At 38.2% G+C, this 15,081-nt stretch overlaps 1 protein-coding gene across 4 annotated transcripts in view; it reads left to right on the forward strand.

Moving 5' to 3' along the window:
* The window catches only part of ZC3H12C (zinc finger CCCH-type containing 12C), a 70,239-nt gene that overhangs the window by 47,236 nt on the left and 7,922 nt on the right, over positions 1 to 15,081 (forward strand). For all 4 annotated transcript variants that reach the window (XM_067750962.1, XM_067750964.1, XM_067750965.1 and 1 more), the window contains 3 exons: positions 5,733 to 5,872; positions 12,222 to 12,456; positions 14,963 to 15,069. In XM_067750962.1, coding sequence (XP_067607063.1) covers positions 5,733 to 5,872; positions 12,222 to 12,456; positions 14,963 to 15,069 — 482 coding nt within the window. The remainder of the gene's footprint in view (positions 1 to 5,732; positions 5,873 to 12,221; positions 12,457 to 14,962; positions 15,070 to 15,081) is intronic.

A 15,081-nucleotide genomic window follows, 5' to 3' on the forward strand; every position in this document is an offset into this window, starting at 1 on the left:
GAGTCCATACCAGAACATTCAAAATAAGGCTGGCAATTCTCCCTCTTCCAAAGGGAAGTTATCCCGGGATCCTGAAGTCCCTGGGAACCATCTGTCCAAGAAGGCATCATCTCCTCTTTCTAGGTCCCAGAGAAGGCAAAGAAGGTGAAGGGGGGTAGAAGGAGCAGTAGCAGAGAAGTGTTGAGAACCTGGAGAAACAAAAAGGTGCTTTCAGTTTCTTAATCTCTTCCTTCAGTTTTTTTAATTCATTCTTACTGGCTGTCTAGTTCATTCTTTCATTTATTTCCTGAGATCCAGAGATACCAATAACCCTTTTATTTTAAGTAGGGTTTTTCTAAAAATCTGTGTAAATATACCAATTTGTCTACTTTAAATGAGCCTTCCTCTGGCCATTGCAAAGCAGGATTTTTATAAACATGCCTATTCAAAACATGACAGAGTAAAGTAAGCCCTTTAAGAAAGAGACCTTCTGGCAGGCTCCTTATATTTTCTACATTAAAGCCAGTGTTGAATCACACACAACCTTCAAGCCTCTATTACCCATTTTGCTCAGCAGGAACTCAGAATTAGCAGTGAGAGTTTGGCATTTTCCCTGGGAAACCAAACCCACTGAGCCAAAGTAGTCAAAGGAACACTTTTTAGCAAACATCCAGGGTCTCCAACCTAATCAATGGTGGCTACAAACCCTGTAACAAATTCACCAGCGGGACTCACTTGAGGTATACCATCCTTATTGCCAAACTGTTGAAATAGGAAAGAAATTGAGGCCCACAGGAACATGCCAATTCATAAATATAGAACTAGCTGTTTTTACTACTGAGGAAAAAAACCCTAAATGCATGCAGATACAGCCTGTAAGATGGCTACAGAACTATAATGAATTTTCTTCTCTATTTGTGGAATTAGAGCTACAGTTTGTAAACATCATCCTACTCTTTTAGTAAACACTCAACAGACAGTTAATTTGCATCAGTAGCTACATTGTGCTCACTCTGACATCCTGTTTTTCATATTTTTTTATATCAGGCTTACTCTTTTTATAATTCTTTATCAGAGCCTCCTACCCTTGCCCCTTATATAGTAACCAGCACATATGATTAGTCACATCCTTCAACACGCCTCATAAGGTTAGGTCAAGTTCAGTCTCCCCCAGCCTCTCCCAGTCTGTAAGTCCCACCTGCAGTTTGGAGCTACCTGGTAGTTTTCTGCTCAGGCTTTCACTGTTACTAGGGATGATTCTGGGCCTTGGCAGCTAGCAGGGACTTCCATGCCAGCAGCAGCCATTCCAGGGATTTCCTAGCTGGCATTCATTTGTTTGGCCTGATCAGGAGAGGATTGGCTGGGGAAGTATTGGACATGCAGGGACCAACCCTACACATCCCCACTTGCCTGCTTCTTTCTGTCCCACCCATAGAGAAGACATTAGCCTGCCCCCATGTGAGATCTGAGGCTGGGCCAACTGCTGATTGCTTTAAATCTGATTTCAAGTTACTATGGGGTTTTACTCTACCTGGATGTGGAATTACTATGTTTGAGAGAAAACACGCCTTCACCTTTATAAAGTATTGCCAAATTGCTCTCCTAAATAGTCATACCATTTATACTCCCACCTGTAATGTATGAGTTCCTACTTTCACACATCCTTGGCAACATCTGGTGTTTGCAGACTTTTATTTTTTCCAGTACGATGGGTGTGAAGTGGTGTCTCACTTTAGCTTAATTTGCATTTCTTCACTGTTGAGCATCTTTTCATGTTTGTTGGTCATTTGGGTTTCCTCTCTTGAGGATTCACTGTTCATATCTATTGCCTTAAAAAAAAAAATGGTTACCCTTCTCAATGTATAGGAGTACTTTATGTATTACGAGTACTAGTCTTTATCAGTCCTATGTATTGAAAATACCTTCTTCCAGGCTATGGCATTTTTATGGAGTCTTTTTCATAAAGAAGTTTTATGTGCTCAAATGTATCATTCTTTTCCTTGATAGTATGTGATTGTGTCTTCTTTAAGAAGAATCTCCCTATCTTGACATGAATATCTCCTTTAATTTCTTCTAAAAAGTTTTACAGTATTTTCATTTTTAAATCTTTGAACTATATACAATTTATTTTTATGTATGGTATGAGGTAAAAATACAATTTTATTTTTTCCACATAAATAATCAATTGCCCTAGTACCATTTGTTAAATGATCCATCTTTTCTTTATCTGTAATGACACTTTTATGATTTATACACACCTGTGTGTATGTGTGAGAGAGAGAGATCTTAGGCTCACTTGTCTGTTATACTTTTTCTGTTTTTTTTTAATTTTTGCCAGTAAAACACCAATTGGATTTCTGTAGTTTTATGCACAAGTATTGATAGCTAGTGGGGAAGTTCCTCCTCTTTTGTTCTTCAGAATTGCTTAACTATCCTTGGCCTTTTATTTTTCCATACTAATTTTAGGATCAGCTTCTCAAGTTCCATAAAAAAAAAACCCTTTCAGGATTTTTATTGGGATTTCAGTGCACTTATAGATTAATTTGAGAATTGCCATCTTCATACATTGAGTCTTACCATCCATGAAACTGGTATATTGTTCCTTTCATTTAGGTCTTCTCTTACTCCCTTTAAAACAGGTTTTCAATTTTCATTTTCTCTATAAAGCTCTTGGGATATCTTTTCTTCTTTAGATCTGTTTCGTTTTTGTAACTATTAAAAATGGCGTCATTTTTCAAATTAAAATTTTCTTTTTTTGCGGTATGCGGGCCTCTCACTGTTGTGGCCTCTTCCGTTGCGGAGCACAGGCTCCGGACGCGCAGGCTCAGCGGCACAGCCGCTCCGCGACATGTGGGATCTTCCCGGACCGGGGCACGAACCCGTGTCCCCTGCATTGGCAGGCGGACTCTCAACCACCGCGCCACCAGGGAAGCCCTAAAATTAAAATTTTAAATCGGTTTACTGGTGTATAGCAACATCTTTAATAACGTATTGTCAAAGAACATTGTATGATAGATTCTTGATGTCTGTTGAAATCTGTTCTGTGGCCTAGTGCACAGCCAATGTGTTCTTGTTCCATGTGTTCTTGAAAAGGTTTTCTCTTTAATTTTGTACAGGGTTTTGTATATGTTCATTAGGTCACCTGTAATCGATTATTCACTTGTCTGTATTCTTACTAAATGTTTTCTGCTTCACCTGTCAATTAGTATTATTGTGGATTTGTTTATTTCTTCTTGTCATCCCGTGATCTTTTGCCTTACACTGAGTTCACAATTATTATAGCTTCCTTGTGAATTGTTCCCTTTTTACTATTATGTAATAACTTTTTACCCCTGGTAATGTTTCTGCCTTAAAATATATTTTTTTCTGATATTCATAGAATTTTCTGTTGGTTTACGGTATGAGTAAGGCAGCAGTTAAGGATGTGTTTAGCTGCAAATAACAGAAAATTTCACTACAATTTTTTAAACAAATGTTGGGGAGGTATTTTTTCTCAAATAACAAAATCAGAGATTGATGTGGGTCCATCAACAGTTGATATGGTTCTATTTGCCATTCACAGTGTGGTGCCTCTCATCCTCTTGCTTGCGTTCTCCCTAGGAGGTTTTGTGGGAAGGGGGTGCGGGGCTGTGGGCAGAGGGGAAGAGCAGATAATGGGAACGACCTGTTGTCAGTGTCGCACATGGTATCATACCTGGGTTAGCATCTGTAGAATCTTAGTCCCATGTTTGTAAGTGGTTTGCTGTTTACACACAGTTTATGAAAGTTATTTAGTTAGAAAGATGGAATCTTCTCTTTCTACAGTAAAATGTGATGGTTGTCTTTACCAAGTGAAATCACCTGAAAGAAAATGCTTATGCAGTCCTCTCTTTAGAGCCAGAAGCAGTTAAATTCTTAAGTCTCAGTAAACCAAATGTCATAATGACTAGCAAAGCATAATACATTTAGATCTCAAAGCATTAATGCAAAATAAAAATATACTTGCGTCTTAGCAAGTTGAGTTTTGTATTTAGGAATAATTAGTATATATATTCTCATGAGAGAATGCCATCATTTTTTTATTTTTTATAAATTTATTTATTTTATTTATTTATTTTTGGCTGTGATGGGTCTTCGTTGCTGCGTGCGGGCTTTCTGTAGTCGCGGAGAGTGGGGGCTACTCTTCACTGTGGTGTGCAGGTCTCTCATTGCGGTGGCTTCTCTTGTGGAGCACGGGCTCTAGGGCTCTCGGGCTTCAGTAGTTGTGGCATGCAGGCTCAGTAGATGTGGCTCGCAGGCTCTAGAGCATAGGCTCAGTAGTTGTGGCGCATGGGCTTAGTTGCTCCGCAGCATGTGGGATCTTCCCGAACCAGGGCTCGAACCCATGTCGCCTGCATTGGCAGGCGGATTCTTAACCACTGCACCACCAGGGAAGCCCCAGCCATCATTTTTTATATTTCTTCAGAAGACTGCTTAAATTTCAGTATTTTCCATGAAACCTAGCATCACTCTGTGTCATTTGCTGCGGCATTGTTGAAGCCATCAGGTATCCCTTCTTTCCAAGAAAATGTGCCTCAAACTCCCCCTTCCCTTATCCCTTTCTCTGAGACTTTCAGTGCATCTGATTTCAACTCTAATGTTGCCCCAGACCATTAGGACAGGTCTATGGAACATAAACAGTTTCTGAGGTTTGCATTTATAGCCTTCAATACCTATAAAGCAAGTTGGTCTATTTCTGTTTTGTCCTTCAAACATGAGTAGTCATATTTAGATAGTTTTAGTGCTTCCCAGGGGACCACTAGAACAGTATATTAATATACCTAATGTTTGATTTGTGCTAAAAGGTAACAGAGCATTTACTTACCTTATTCCATTCAGTGCACCTTAGCCCAAGAACAAAGAATATCTATCTCCATTATAGATAAGAATGGAGCCTTCAGTGCTCAAACTGTAAAAAAGTGTACTTATTGCATTCAAAGCAGAAGACTGTTTCTTTTAAAACATTAGAATAGTGTTACTTTGAATTATTAGGTTAAAGTACACAAGCAGAGCCTGGTGCTAGATAAATATTTATTGAATGACTACACTTTTAGTTGGGCATTTTCTTTTAGGCACTAAAACTGCTAATCCAATTTTGAATGCCCTTTTGTCATCATTAATCCTTGTGCAACACAATATTGTTAAACAGAAACCAGGTGTCTTTTCACTGAAGGACGGAAAATGTTTCTTGTATGAGATTAAGCATTGAGTTTTTCACTTGAGTGCATGTGTGTATGTTGTTTTACATTGGTCACCTGATAAATTTTGTGCATTGCTTAATCACTGGATTGAAATATACACATAGGAACTCTTGAAAAGGAAGAGTTTTTAGAAACTCTTAAGTATTCCATTCCACTGTTTTTACAGATTTTTTTTCTATGTGACTTCTTTTTTACATTTGACTGAAATTACTCTCATTGTGGCTGAGGCCTGTTTTTCCCTCTCCTATCAAAACGAGCTTGTATCTTTGTAACTAGTTAACCTTTACAACCTCACATTTGAAAACTCAGTTTTCTTTATTCTTCACACAGTAATCATCCCAGTTTTCTTTTTGTTCTTCACAGATTTTTCACTCCTCGGTTATCTTAATGTTTCTCTGAGCCCTAAAACTCTATCTTAAATTTGAATTTCTTATTAATATTTTAATTATGTTATCACATCTGTTTACAAATTTGAATTAATTGAGTCAAATTTAGGTTTTGTTGTGTTTTAAGTGTTCTAAAATAATCTTTTAGCCATGGAAACAAAGAAGTCTTTTCCTGCCGAGGAATAAAATTAGCAGTGGATTGGTTTTTGGAAAGAGGCCACAAGGATGTTACCGTCTTTGTTCCTGCTTGGAGGAAAGAGCAGTCCCGACCTGACGCGCTCATCACAGGTGAGCCCGCAAGCTTCCGTGTGTACCTGAGCCAGTGTCTTGCTGAATAATCTGTGTGTCTGCTTCTGTTTACTAAGTTTGTGTGACTGCCACATTCACTTGGGTGGAATATTAAAGTATTTTCGAGTTTAAAAACTATTGGGTTATGTTAACTAAACAGTAATTCTTGCTACATAAGCCAGTTCTTTTTTTTTCATTTGGAAACTTTTTACTTCAAATTTTGTAAAAATTCTGACTTTTAGAGACATGCTAGGAGTCAAGAGGCCTAGATTCAAATTCCAACTGTGCTAGGTACTGTCCATGGCACTTTGAGCAGCACATTGACCCTCTTTGGACCCCAGTTTTCTCATCTGCTGTATGAAATTAGGTGGTAATCAAATTCTAGTGACTGCAGATCAATAAAGACCTGTGAGATCCTGGGAGCATGCTGTCTGGTGTCAAGTAGAGGAAATGACTCGATCCCAATAAAGTATCAGTATTTTGCATTATCTTGTAATTTTTAAATGTATGAGTTTCAGGCAGAGGTGTCCCCTGTAACTGTTAATTATTGCTGCCCAACATTTTGCTCGTCAGTGATTCTCAACTGGCACCCAACCCCTCCTGCCCCTCTCTTCCCCAACATTAACAAAACTGAGGAACCTGTGTGAAGAAAACAACAGCACTTGTCAAATCAATGCAATCCCTATCAAATTGCCAACGGCATTTTTCATAGAACTAAAAGAAAACATTTTACAATTTGTATGGAAACAAAAAAGACCCAGAATAACAAAAGCAATCTTGAGAAAAAAAAAACAGAGCTGGAGGAATCAGGCTCCCTGACTTCAGACTATACTACAAAGCTACAGTAATCAAGACAATATGGTACTGGAACAAGAACAGAAATATAGATCAGTGGAATAGGATAGAAAGCCCAGAGATAAACCCATGCACCTGTGGTTACCTCATCTATGACAAAGGAAGAGAGAATATACAGTGGAGCAAAGACAGCCTCTTCAATAAGTGGTCCTGAGAAAACTGGACAGCTACATGTAAAAGAATGAAATTAGAACACTCCCTAACACCATACACAAAAATAAACTCAAAATGGATTAAAGACCTAAATGTAAGGCCAGACACTATAAACCTCTTAGAGGAAAACATAGGCAGTACACTCTTTGACATAAATCGCAGCAAGATCTTTTTTGACCCACCTCCAACAGTAATGAGAGTAAAAACAAAAATAAACAAATGGGACCTAATTAAACTTAAATGCTTTTGCACAGCAAAGGAAACCATAAACAAGACAAAAAGACAACCCTCAGAATGGGAGAAAATATTTTCAAACAAAGCAACCGACAAAGCATTAATCCCCAAAATATACAAAGAGCTGATGCAGCTCAATATCAAAAAAGCAAACAACCCAATCAAAAAATGGGCAGAAGACCTAAATAGACATTTCTCCAAAGAAGACGTACAGATGGCCAGCAAACACATGAAAAGTTGCTCAACATCACTAATTATTAGAGAAATGCAAATCAAAACTACAATGAGATATCACCTCACACCGGTCAGAATGGCCATCATCACAAAATCTACAAACAATAAATGCGGGAGAGGGTGTGGAGAAAAGGGAACCCTCTTGCAGTGTTGGTGGAAGTGTAAATTGATGCAGCCACTATGGAGAACAGTATGGAGGTTCCTTAGAAAACTAAAAACAGAGCTACCATATGACCCAGCGATCCCACTACTGGGCATATACCCTGAGAAGACCATAATTCAAAGAGAGACATGTACCACAGTGTTCATTGCAGCACTATTTACAATAGCCAGGACATAGAAACAACCTAAATGTTCATCAACGGAGGAATGGATAAAGATGTAGTACATATATACAATGGAATATTACTCAGCCACAAAAAGGAACGAATTTGGATCATTTGTAGAGGTGGGGATGGACCTAGAGACTGTTATACAGAGTGAAGTAAGCCAGAAAGAGAAAAGCAAATATATATTAACGCATATATGTGGAACAACCTAAATGTTCATCAACAGAGGAATGGATAAAGATGTAGTACATATATACAATGGAATATTACTCAGCCATAAAAAGGAACGCAATTGGATCATTTGTAGAGGCGGGGATGGACCTAGAGACTGTTATACAGAGTGAAGTAAGTCAGAAAGAGAAAAGCAAATATATATTAACGCATATATGTGGAATCTGAGACCAATGGTATAGACGATCTTATTTACAAAGCAGAAATAGAGACACAGACATAGAGAACAAACATATGGATACCAAGGGGGAAGTGGGGGGGTGGAATGAATTAGGAGATTGGAATTGACATATATACACTATGATACTATGTATAAAATAGATAACTAATGAGAACCTCCTGTATAACAGGGAACTCTACTCAGTGCTCTGTGGTGACCTAAATGGGGAGGAAATCAAAAAAAGAGGGGATATATGTATATGTATAGCTGATTCACTTTGCTGTACAGTAGAAACTAACACAACCTTGTAAAGCAACTATACTCCAATAAAAATAAAAACAAATGGAGTGACCACCCACCATGTACCCCAAGGGAAGATTATTTTATTTTTATCTATAATTATTAAATTTTATTAAATTAGAATAAGAATCCATAGACAAGTTATGGTGGAACTCAGAGCCATGGAATCAGACCCTAGCCTATATAAACTGTAGCGTGGGAGGGGTGGGCATAATTCAGTTGGCCGTACCAAGACATTGGATAACTCTTTGGAAAAAATATACATATTTAGATCCTTATCTTACACCATATAATGCAGATGGTTGAAGAATTAATTGTCAAAAATCTCCATTAGAGATTATAAATAGTCTTTGAGTGGCTGGGGAAGACCTTTCTAAAATTAAAATTTTAGAAGAAATTGTGAAAGGAAAGATAGATTTAATTGGATCAAACTTCTGTATTTTGGGACGTTCTCTTAACAATGAGAAAATTTTTTTATTTGCTTAAGAAAAAGTACAACAAATAAACAAAGAATCCATGTCCTGAACATATAAAGAGCTCCTACACACTGATAAAACAGTATATAATTGGTAACGTAGTAGGAATAGACAGTTCACGGAAGAATGCAAGTGCCAGATAAGACGAAAAAGTGTTCAACCTCATTAGTAATTAAAGAAATGAAAAAAAAATGAAAAAAAAAAGAAATGAATATTTTAAAAACTGTTATTTTTTTACCCATCAAATTAGCAGGGATTTAAAAACTGATAATACTCAGTGCCCGGAGGGAGTTACTCCTATACTGATGTGGAAATATAGATCATTACAACCTTTCAGGAAAAGTTTGATCTTAAAGTGTAAATACTTGGATCTACTAGTTCCCCTTCTAGGAATAATTCCGCAGAAAATAAACAGAGGTACAGGCAAAGATTTTAGACCACAAATACATCCAGTACAATATTAGTTAGAAAAAAAAATGGAAGAAAAACATACATTCATTAGAAGAATGGCTCAATAAATAAGTATATATCTATATGATAGAATATGTAGTATTAGAATATTTAGGCAGAATTTTTAATGATCTCAGGAAGTGCTATCTTACGTAAAAGGCAGCCTTTGTTATTGTGTGTGTGTGTGCACATATACATACATACATACATATATACACATGTGTATAGAAGGAAAAAATACACAGAAAATGATTAGAAGGAAATATGCCAAAATATTAACAGTAATTGCCTCTGGGTCATGTCCTTATGATCTCTTATTTTCTCCCTACTTCTTACTTTTTCTTACTTTCCCAATTTTTTACAGGAAACTACAGTACGTTAATAATCAGGGAAAAGATAAACTGAAAAAGAAAAAACAATGTTTAAACACGTAAATGAAAGCTTCTTGAGTGTGAAAGGAATATGAGATCAAGAAGGGAAAATGGTACTACTCAGTGTGAGATGTGGCTGAGTTTAATTTTTAAAATACCAGCACGCCAGGTCTCTGGAACTCATCAGTATGCAGTTTACTTTGTAAAATGTGTACCACTGTAATCAGAGGTTGTTAGGTGTTTTCTCCCCCAGGTAATAATTCTTTTGACTAAAACCCTCAACCAGATAATGCCTGGTAAATTGAATAGTCCAGTCTGTTTTCACCATACCAAAAAAGAAACTTGATAAGAAATATTTTAAAGTTCTCAGTATAGATTCAAACTAGCGCGTTAGCCAGGCTTCCATTGATTGAATAAATATTTAACAAGCAAGCACGAGGCTATGTATCAGGTACTGTGCTAGGAACTAGAGATTCAGTTAACTTACCAGCTAGACTGACTTCATATTTATTTAGGTTAGGACTATTTATCCCAATTAATTAGCACTAATTTTCTTCCTAATTAGTGTCCTTTTAACCTCCTTAGCTGGTAAAGAAATGCAAATTAAGCAAGATGGTGATGACTATTAGGCCACCACCTCACTCCCCCAGTCGCTTCCAGGATCCAGGCATATCCTATACAAATAAACACAAATAAAGGGCCACGGATTATGCATGAACATGGACAGTGAATAAACTGGAAGCCCTCAAAATACACATCTTTAAGTAGCTTACATATTCCTTTCACAGACATTTATTGAGGATCTACTGATGTGCTAATATGTCCTTGTGCTGAGTGCTGATGGGCACACAGATAAATGAGCCACCTGCCCTCAAAGTGTTTGTTAGGGGGCACACAAAATAACTATAATATGGCAAATCCTGTGGCTGAGACTGGGCTTTTGATTTTGTATTGGTTTTCTGTGATTTTCAAAAGATTTTCAAAAGAGATCAATAATTACACGCATCTATTAGGCAAAATCAAGTTGAAGGACACAGTGTTTATTGAGAGCTTGCCCGGCACTCTACTAGGTGCTTTTACATGTGATAACTCATTGACTCCTCATGGCCTACAATCTGCATTTGAGGACATGACAGAGCAGGTTCAATAAGACCACGATTGCCAGATAGAGAAAGTGGCAGAACCTGAGATTTATCCACGAGTTGCTGACTTTGACATTCATATTTCTTCCACTTCTACTCTGCTGCTTTCCTAAACCAAAGTTCTGGTCTTAATGAACTCATTTGTCTGGAACGTCATGAAGTCTGTATGCCAAGCTGACCCATGTCACTCTTCCTTCCCCCTTCCCCCGCACCCTGCTCATACTTCTCTTGTGGCGATCACAGCCCCTGCTCTCCCAGTTTACAGGCTCGTCCGGCCCAATAACTTGAGGCCTCCTTGAGGAGAAAGTGTTCTTCATCTTGAGGGCCATTGACACTTAGACAGCACATACCATAGAGTAGGCATGTAGTGATCATCTGCTGAAAAGAGAGATTTTTTTTTTAATTAGTAACTCCAGTTAATAAGCATTGAGGAGAAGTGAGCCTTTGTTTTAAAAAATTCATGACATCTGTCAGCTTATACCCAGCACTCTGTGCCAGAATTTACAGGGGTGGGAAGTCAGGGAGTGGAAAAGCAAAGGTAGGAAGGAAGGCATGGTGAGGAGAGAATTTTATCATTAATCAAAATATGAGTTCTGGCACCTTTTTTTTTTAAAAAAACCACTAACAAATCAGTAGAATTAGAAAGTACTGAAAGAGTGTGCCCACCAAAGAGAAAATGGGCATTCCCCTACCTGTCCATATTTAATCAATGTCTGTTTTCCCCATATAATCACTTCTAATTTCTTATTCACTCAGTCCAGCCCCACAAGACTGCTGGCCTTTGTTAGCACCTGCTTCACAGGAAAGGACACAGAATGCAGAATAGCCATGTCCAGAACAACAGTTCTGACCTCACTGCCTGCTTCCTTTTTGAACCTTCTGCATCTTAAGACTCTTCCCTTTGCTACCTCCACCTCTTCTACTTTTCAAACTCTCCCACCATCACATCCACTAGTTAGAAAACGAGCACTACAGAATAAACAAATTTGGGGGAAAGAATCTGTTGCTCACACCGGAACCCAACACACCTGCTTCATTAGGATGGCGTAGTGCTAGGGATGTGTGAGAAGTTGGTTCACAGTGTAGAGCTGCGGGCTCCAGCTATCAAGCAAAAGCTTTATGTAATGAAAATCAGAATTTGCTCAGTCATGTTCAGGTTTTATGCTTTTAAACTTTTCATGTTTTTCAGGTTCACTTTTTTGGCTATTTTTTAAACCTTTTTTATTGAAAATCCTGAAGAAAAACTATTACTGGGAGTTACAAATTTGCTACATCTACAAACTGTAAATCATAATCCCTAGTTAAGTGGTTACAGGTATCCAGTTCATGTTATAAACACTCACTTTGTATGAAGGTTGCGAGATGTGTTTTGTATGTACTTATTACTGAAATTCTACCCTGATTATTCCTGCAGATCAAGAAGTTCTACGCAAATTAGAGAAGGAGAAAATCCTGGTGTTCACACCGTCCCGGAGAGTGCAGGGGAGGCGAGTGGTGTGCTATGATGACAGGTTCATCGTGAAGCTGGCGTTTGAGTCGGATGGTATAATTGTATCCAATGATAACTACAGGGATTTGGCAAATGAGAAACCAGAATGGAAAAAGTTCATAGATGAGCGACTATTAATGTATTCATTTGTCAATGACAAGTAAGTAAAACCACTTACTTACAGTAACACTGCTTCCCTGAAAATATAACTATCCCTGGGCAGCTGCTACAGAAGCCCTCTCTCTTTGCCACTGACCAGACCTAAGACAGTTTCTTCCAACCACTGATGTCCCCACTAATCCTCAGTGAGAGTAAGAAAACGGCAGGGTCCTGCCTCGGGAGGCCCTGTGTGAGTCGCAGGCTGCCCTTCCCCATAAGTGACTAGCAGAGCAGGTCTTCTGCGGCTGAGTGACTGGGAGTAACTGACACTGGGAGACTGGCCATCTTCAGAGGATGCAGATGTAGAACATACTGACCGCTAGAACCCTGCCTTTTGAAATCGACTTAGAGCATTGAGAACTTACTTCAATATACGATTTTTGAAATATATGATTTTTAAAAATTTAAAGCAATATAAGACTAGTCACGATTAAGTTGATGAATGGACAGATGACATGAACAAGATTGTCTCCTGAGAAATAAGTACCCAAGGATCAGTTCACCCACACAGTTCAAACCCATGTTTTCCAAGGGTCAACTGTATTTACAAATATGTGGGAAAGGCTCACCTGTTGATCATCAAAAATGCAAACTAAATCTACGAAGAGTATATTTTTTCACCCATTTAATTCATAAAATTAAAAAACTTTTTTGCATATGCCTTACGCCGATGCAGGGGACACGGGTTCTGCCCCGGTCCAGGAAGATCCCACATGCCTCCGCGGAGCGGCTGGGCCTGTGAGCCATGGCCACTGAGCCTGCGCGTCCGGAGCCTGTTCTCCGCAACGGGAGAGGTCACAACAGTGAGAGGTCCGCGTACCACAAAAAAAAAAAAAAAAAATACCCTCTCAAACCAATAATCTCATTTCTTAGAGTATATAATGAGGAAAAAAGGAAGCCCAAATATGTTCATTTCTGTATATTTATAATTGCAAGACTTCAAAGGCAACTAAAGTTACTATAGAGAAAACAATTAAATTGCAATACATCTCCTAGTGGAATATTATTCAGCTATTCAGAATTATGATTATGAAAGCTGTTAAGAAACATGGAAAAATATTTATGTTAAAAAGACAAAGCATAAAATTACATCTGTGTTTGTAAAGTGATATGTACATACAGGAAAATGACTAAAATGCAACACGTAACTGGAAAATAATTGTGTTAAGATTGTAGGATTGAGTGATTTTGTCTTCTATTTTTAAACTTTTCGTGTTGCCATATTGTTTTTATAATAATCTTAAACATCATAGTTGCTAAGTGTTATTACTCAGGCATGTTGACACTCCCTTAATAGTTCAAACATTATTCACATTTTATGGGTAAACACTTGGTTTATTTCATGTTCAAACAGTGACATAACTAGTAGTCAAACTGCAATCATAACCTTGTTACAGTATTCATGCCATGAATTCTTGCTTCCATTGGACAATCAATCCAAAATAATAAGTTTATTTCCGTAAGATTTTTTTCTATCTCAGCTGAGAAGTACCTTATTATAGGGGGCAGAGAATGAATGTGGAATTAGACAAATTGAATCTTGACTAGGCCATGTGAACAGAGATAAAAATACTCAATTCATCTAAGCCTAGATTAGAAAAGTGTATTCATCTGTAACGTGGAACTAACACTTCAAGGGTAAATTGTGAGGATGAGATGTAGTGACGTGTGCAGGGTGTCCAACATGTACTAGATGTTTGGGTAGTTTCAGTCTTCCCGTTCCTCTCTCCCACCTCTCCCTTCTGTCCCTCAGCTGATCCTCCTGGCGCCCACCTGCCTCATATTGCTTCACAAGATTAATGTTCATAAAACTTCTCCTAAAATGTCATTGTAGTCATTTTCTAAAGTCCTTACAAAATTCCAAGACTAAGAAAAGGAAGAATTAATTAGAACATGGTAGGCTCAAAACTTACTTGAATTAAAACAAATACAGGTTCAGCTTGAAACATTTTAATTTTGTTTTCATTAAGAAAAGAAAACTTCCTGTACTGTTTTTTTATCCTATCAATGTTTTATTATCTTTTTAAATTTATTCATTTATTTTTGGCCGTGTTGGGTCTTCGTTGCTGCATGCAGGCTTTCTCTAGTTGTGGCGAGCTGGGGCTACTCTTCGTTGTGGTGTGCAGGCTTCTCACTGTGGCGGCTTCTCTTGTTACAGAGCATGGGCTTTAGGCGCGCAGGCTTCAGCAGTTGTGGCACACAGGCTCAGTAGTTTTGGCTCACAGGCTCTAGAGCACAGGCTCAGTAGTTGTGGTGCGTGGGCTTAGTTGCTCCGCGGCATGTGGGATCTTCCCGGACCAGGGCTCAAACCCGTGTGCCCTGCATTGGCAGGCGGATTCTTATCCACTGCGCCACAAGGGAAGTCCCTATCCTATAAATGTTGAATCAAAATACTTGGATTAAAATTTCAAAAAAATACCTTGGGGTGAATAATCTTTACACTCTGTCTTTAGAATTAAATTGTCAGCCTCCTACTTAGGTATAATTTTGTATTATATCCATGACAGGTTCATGCCCCCAGATGACCCTCTTGGCAGACATGGTCCAAGCCTGGATAATTTTCTGAGGAAGAAACCTATTGTTCCTGAACACAAAAAGCAGCCTTGTCCATATGGTAACTTTCTTT

This window comes from Pseudorca crassidens, chromosome 9 (assembly GCF_039906515.1).
Source record: "Pseudorca crassidens isolate mPseCra1 chromosome 9, mPseCra1.hap1, whole genome shotgun sequence".
Classification (NCBI taxonomy): Eukaryota; Metazoa; Chordata; class Mammalia; order Artiodactyla; family Delphinidae; genus Pseudorca; species Pseudorca crassidens.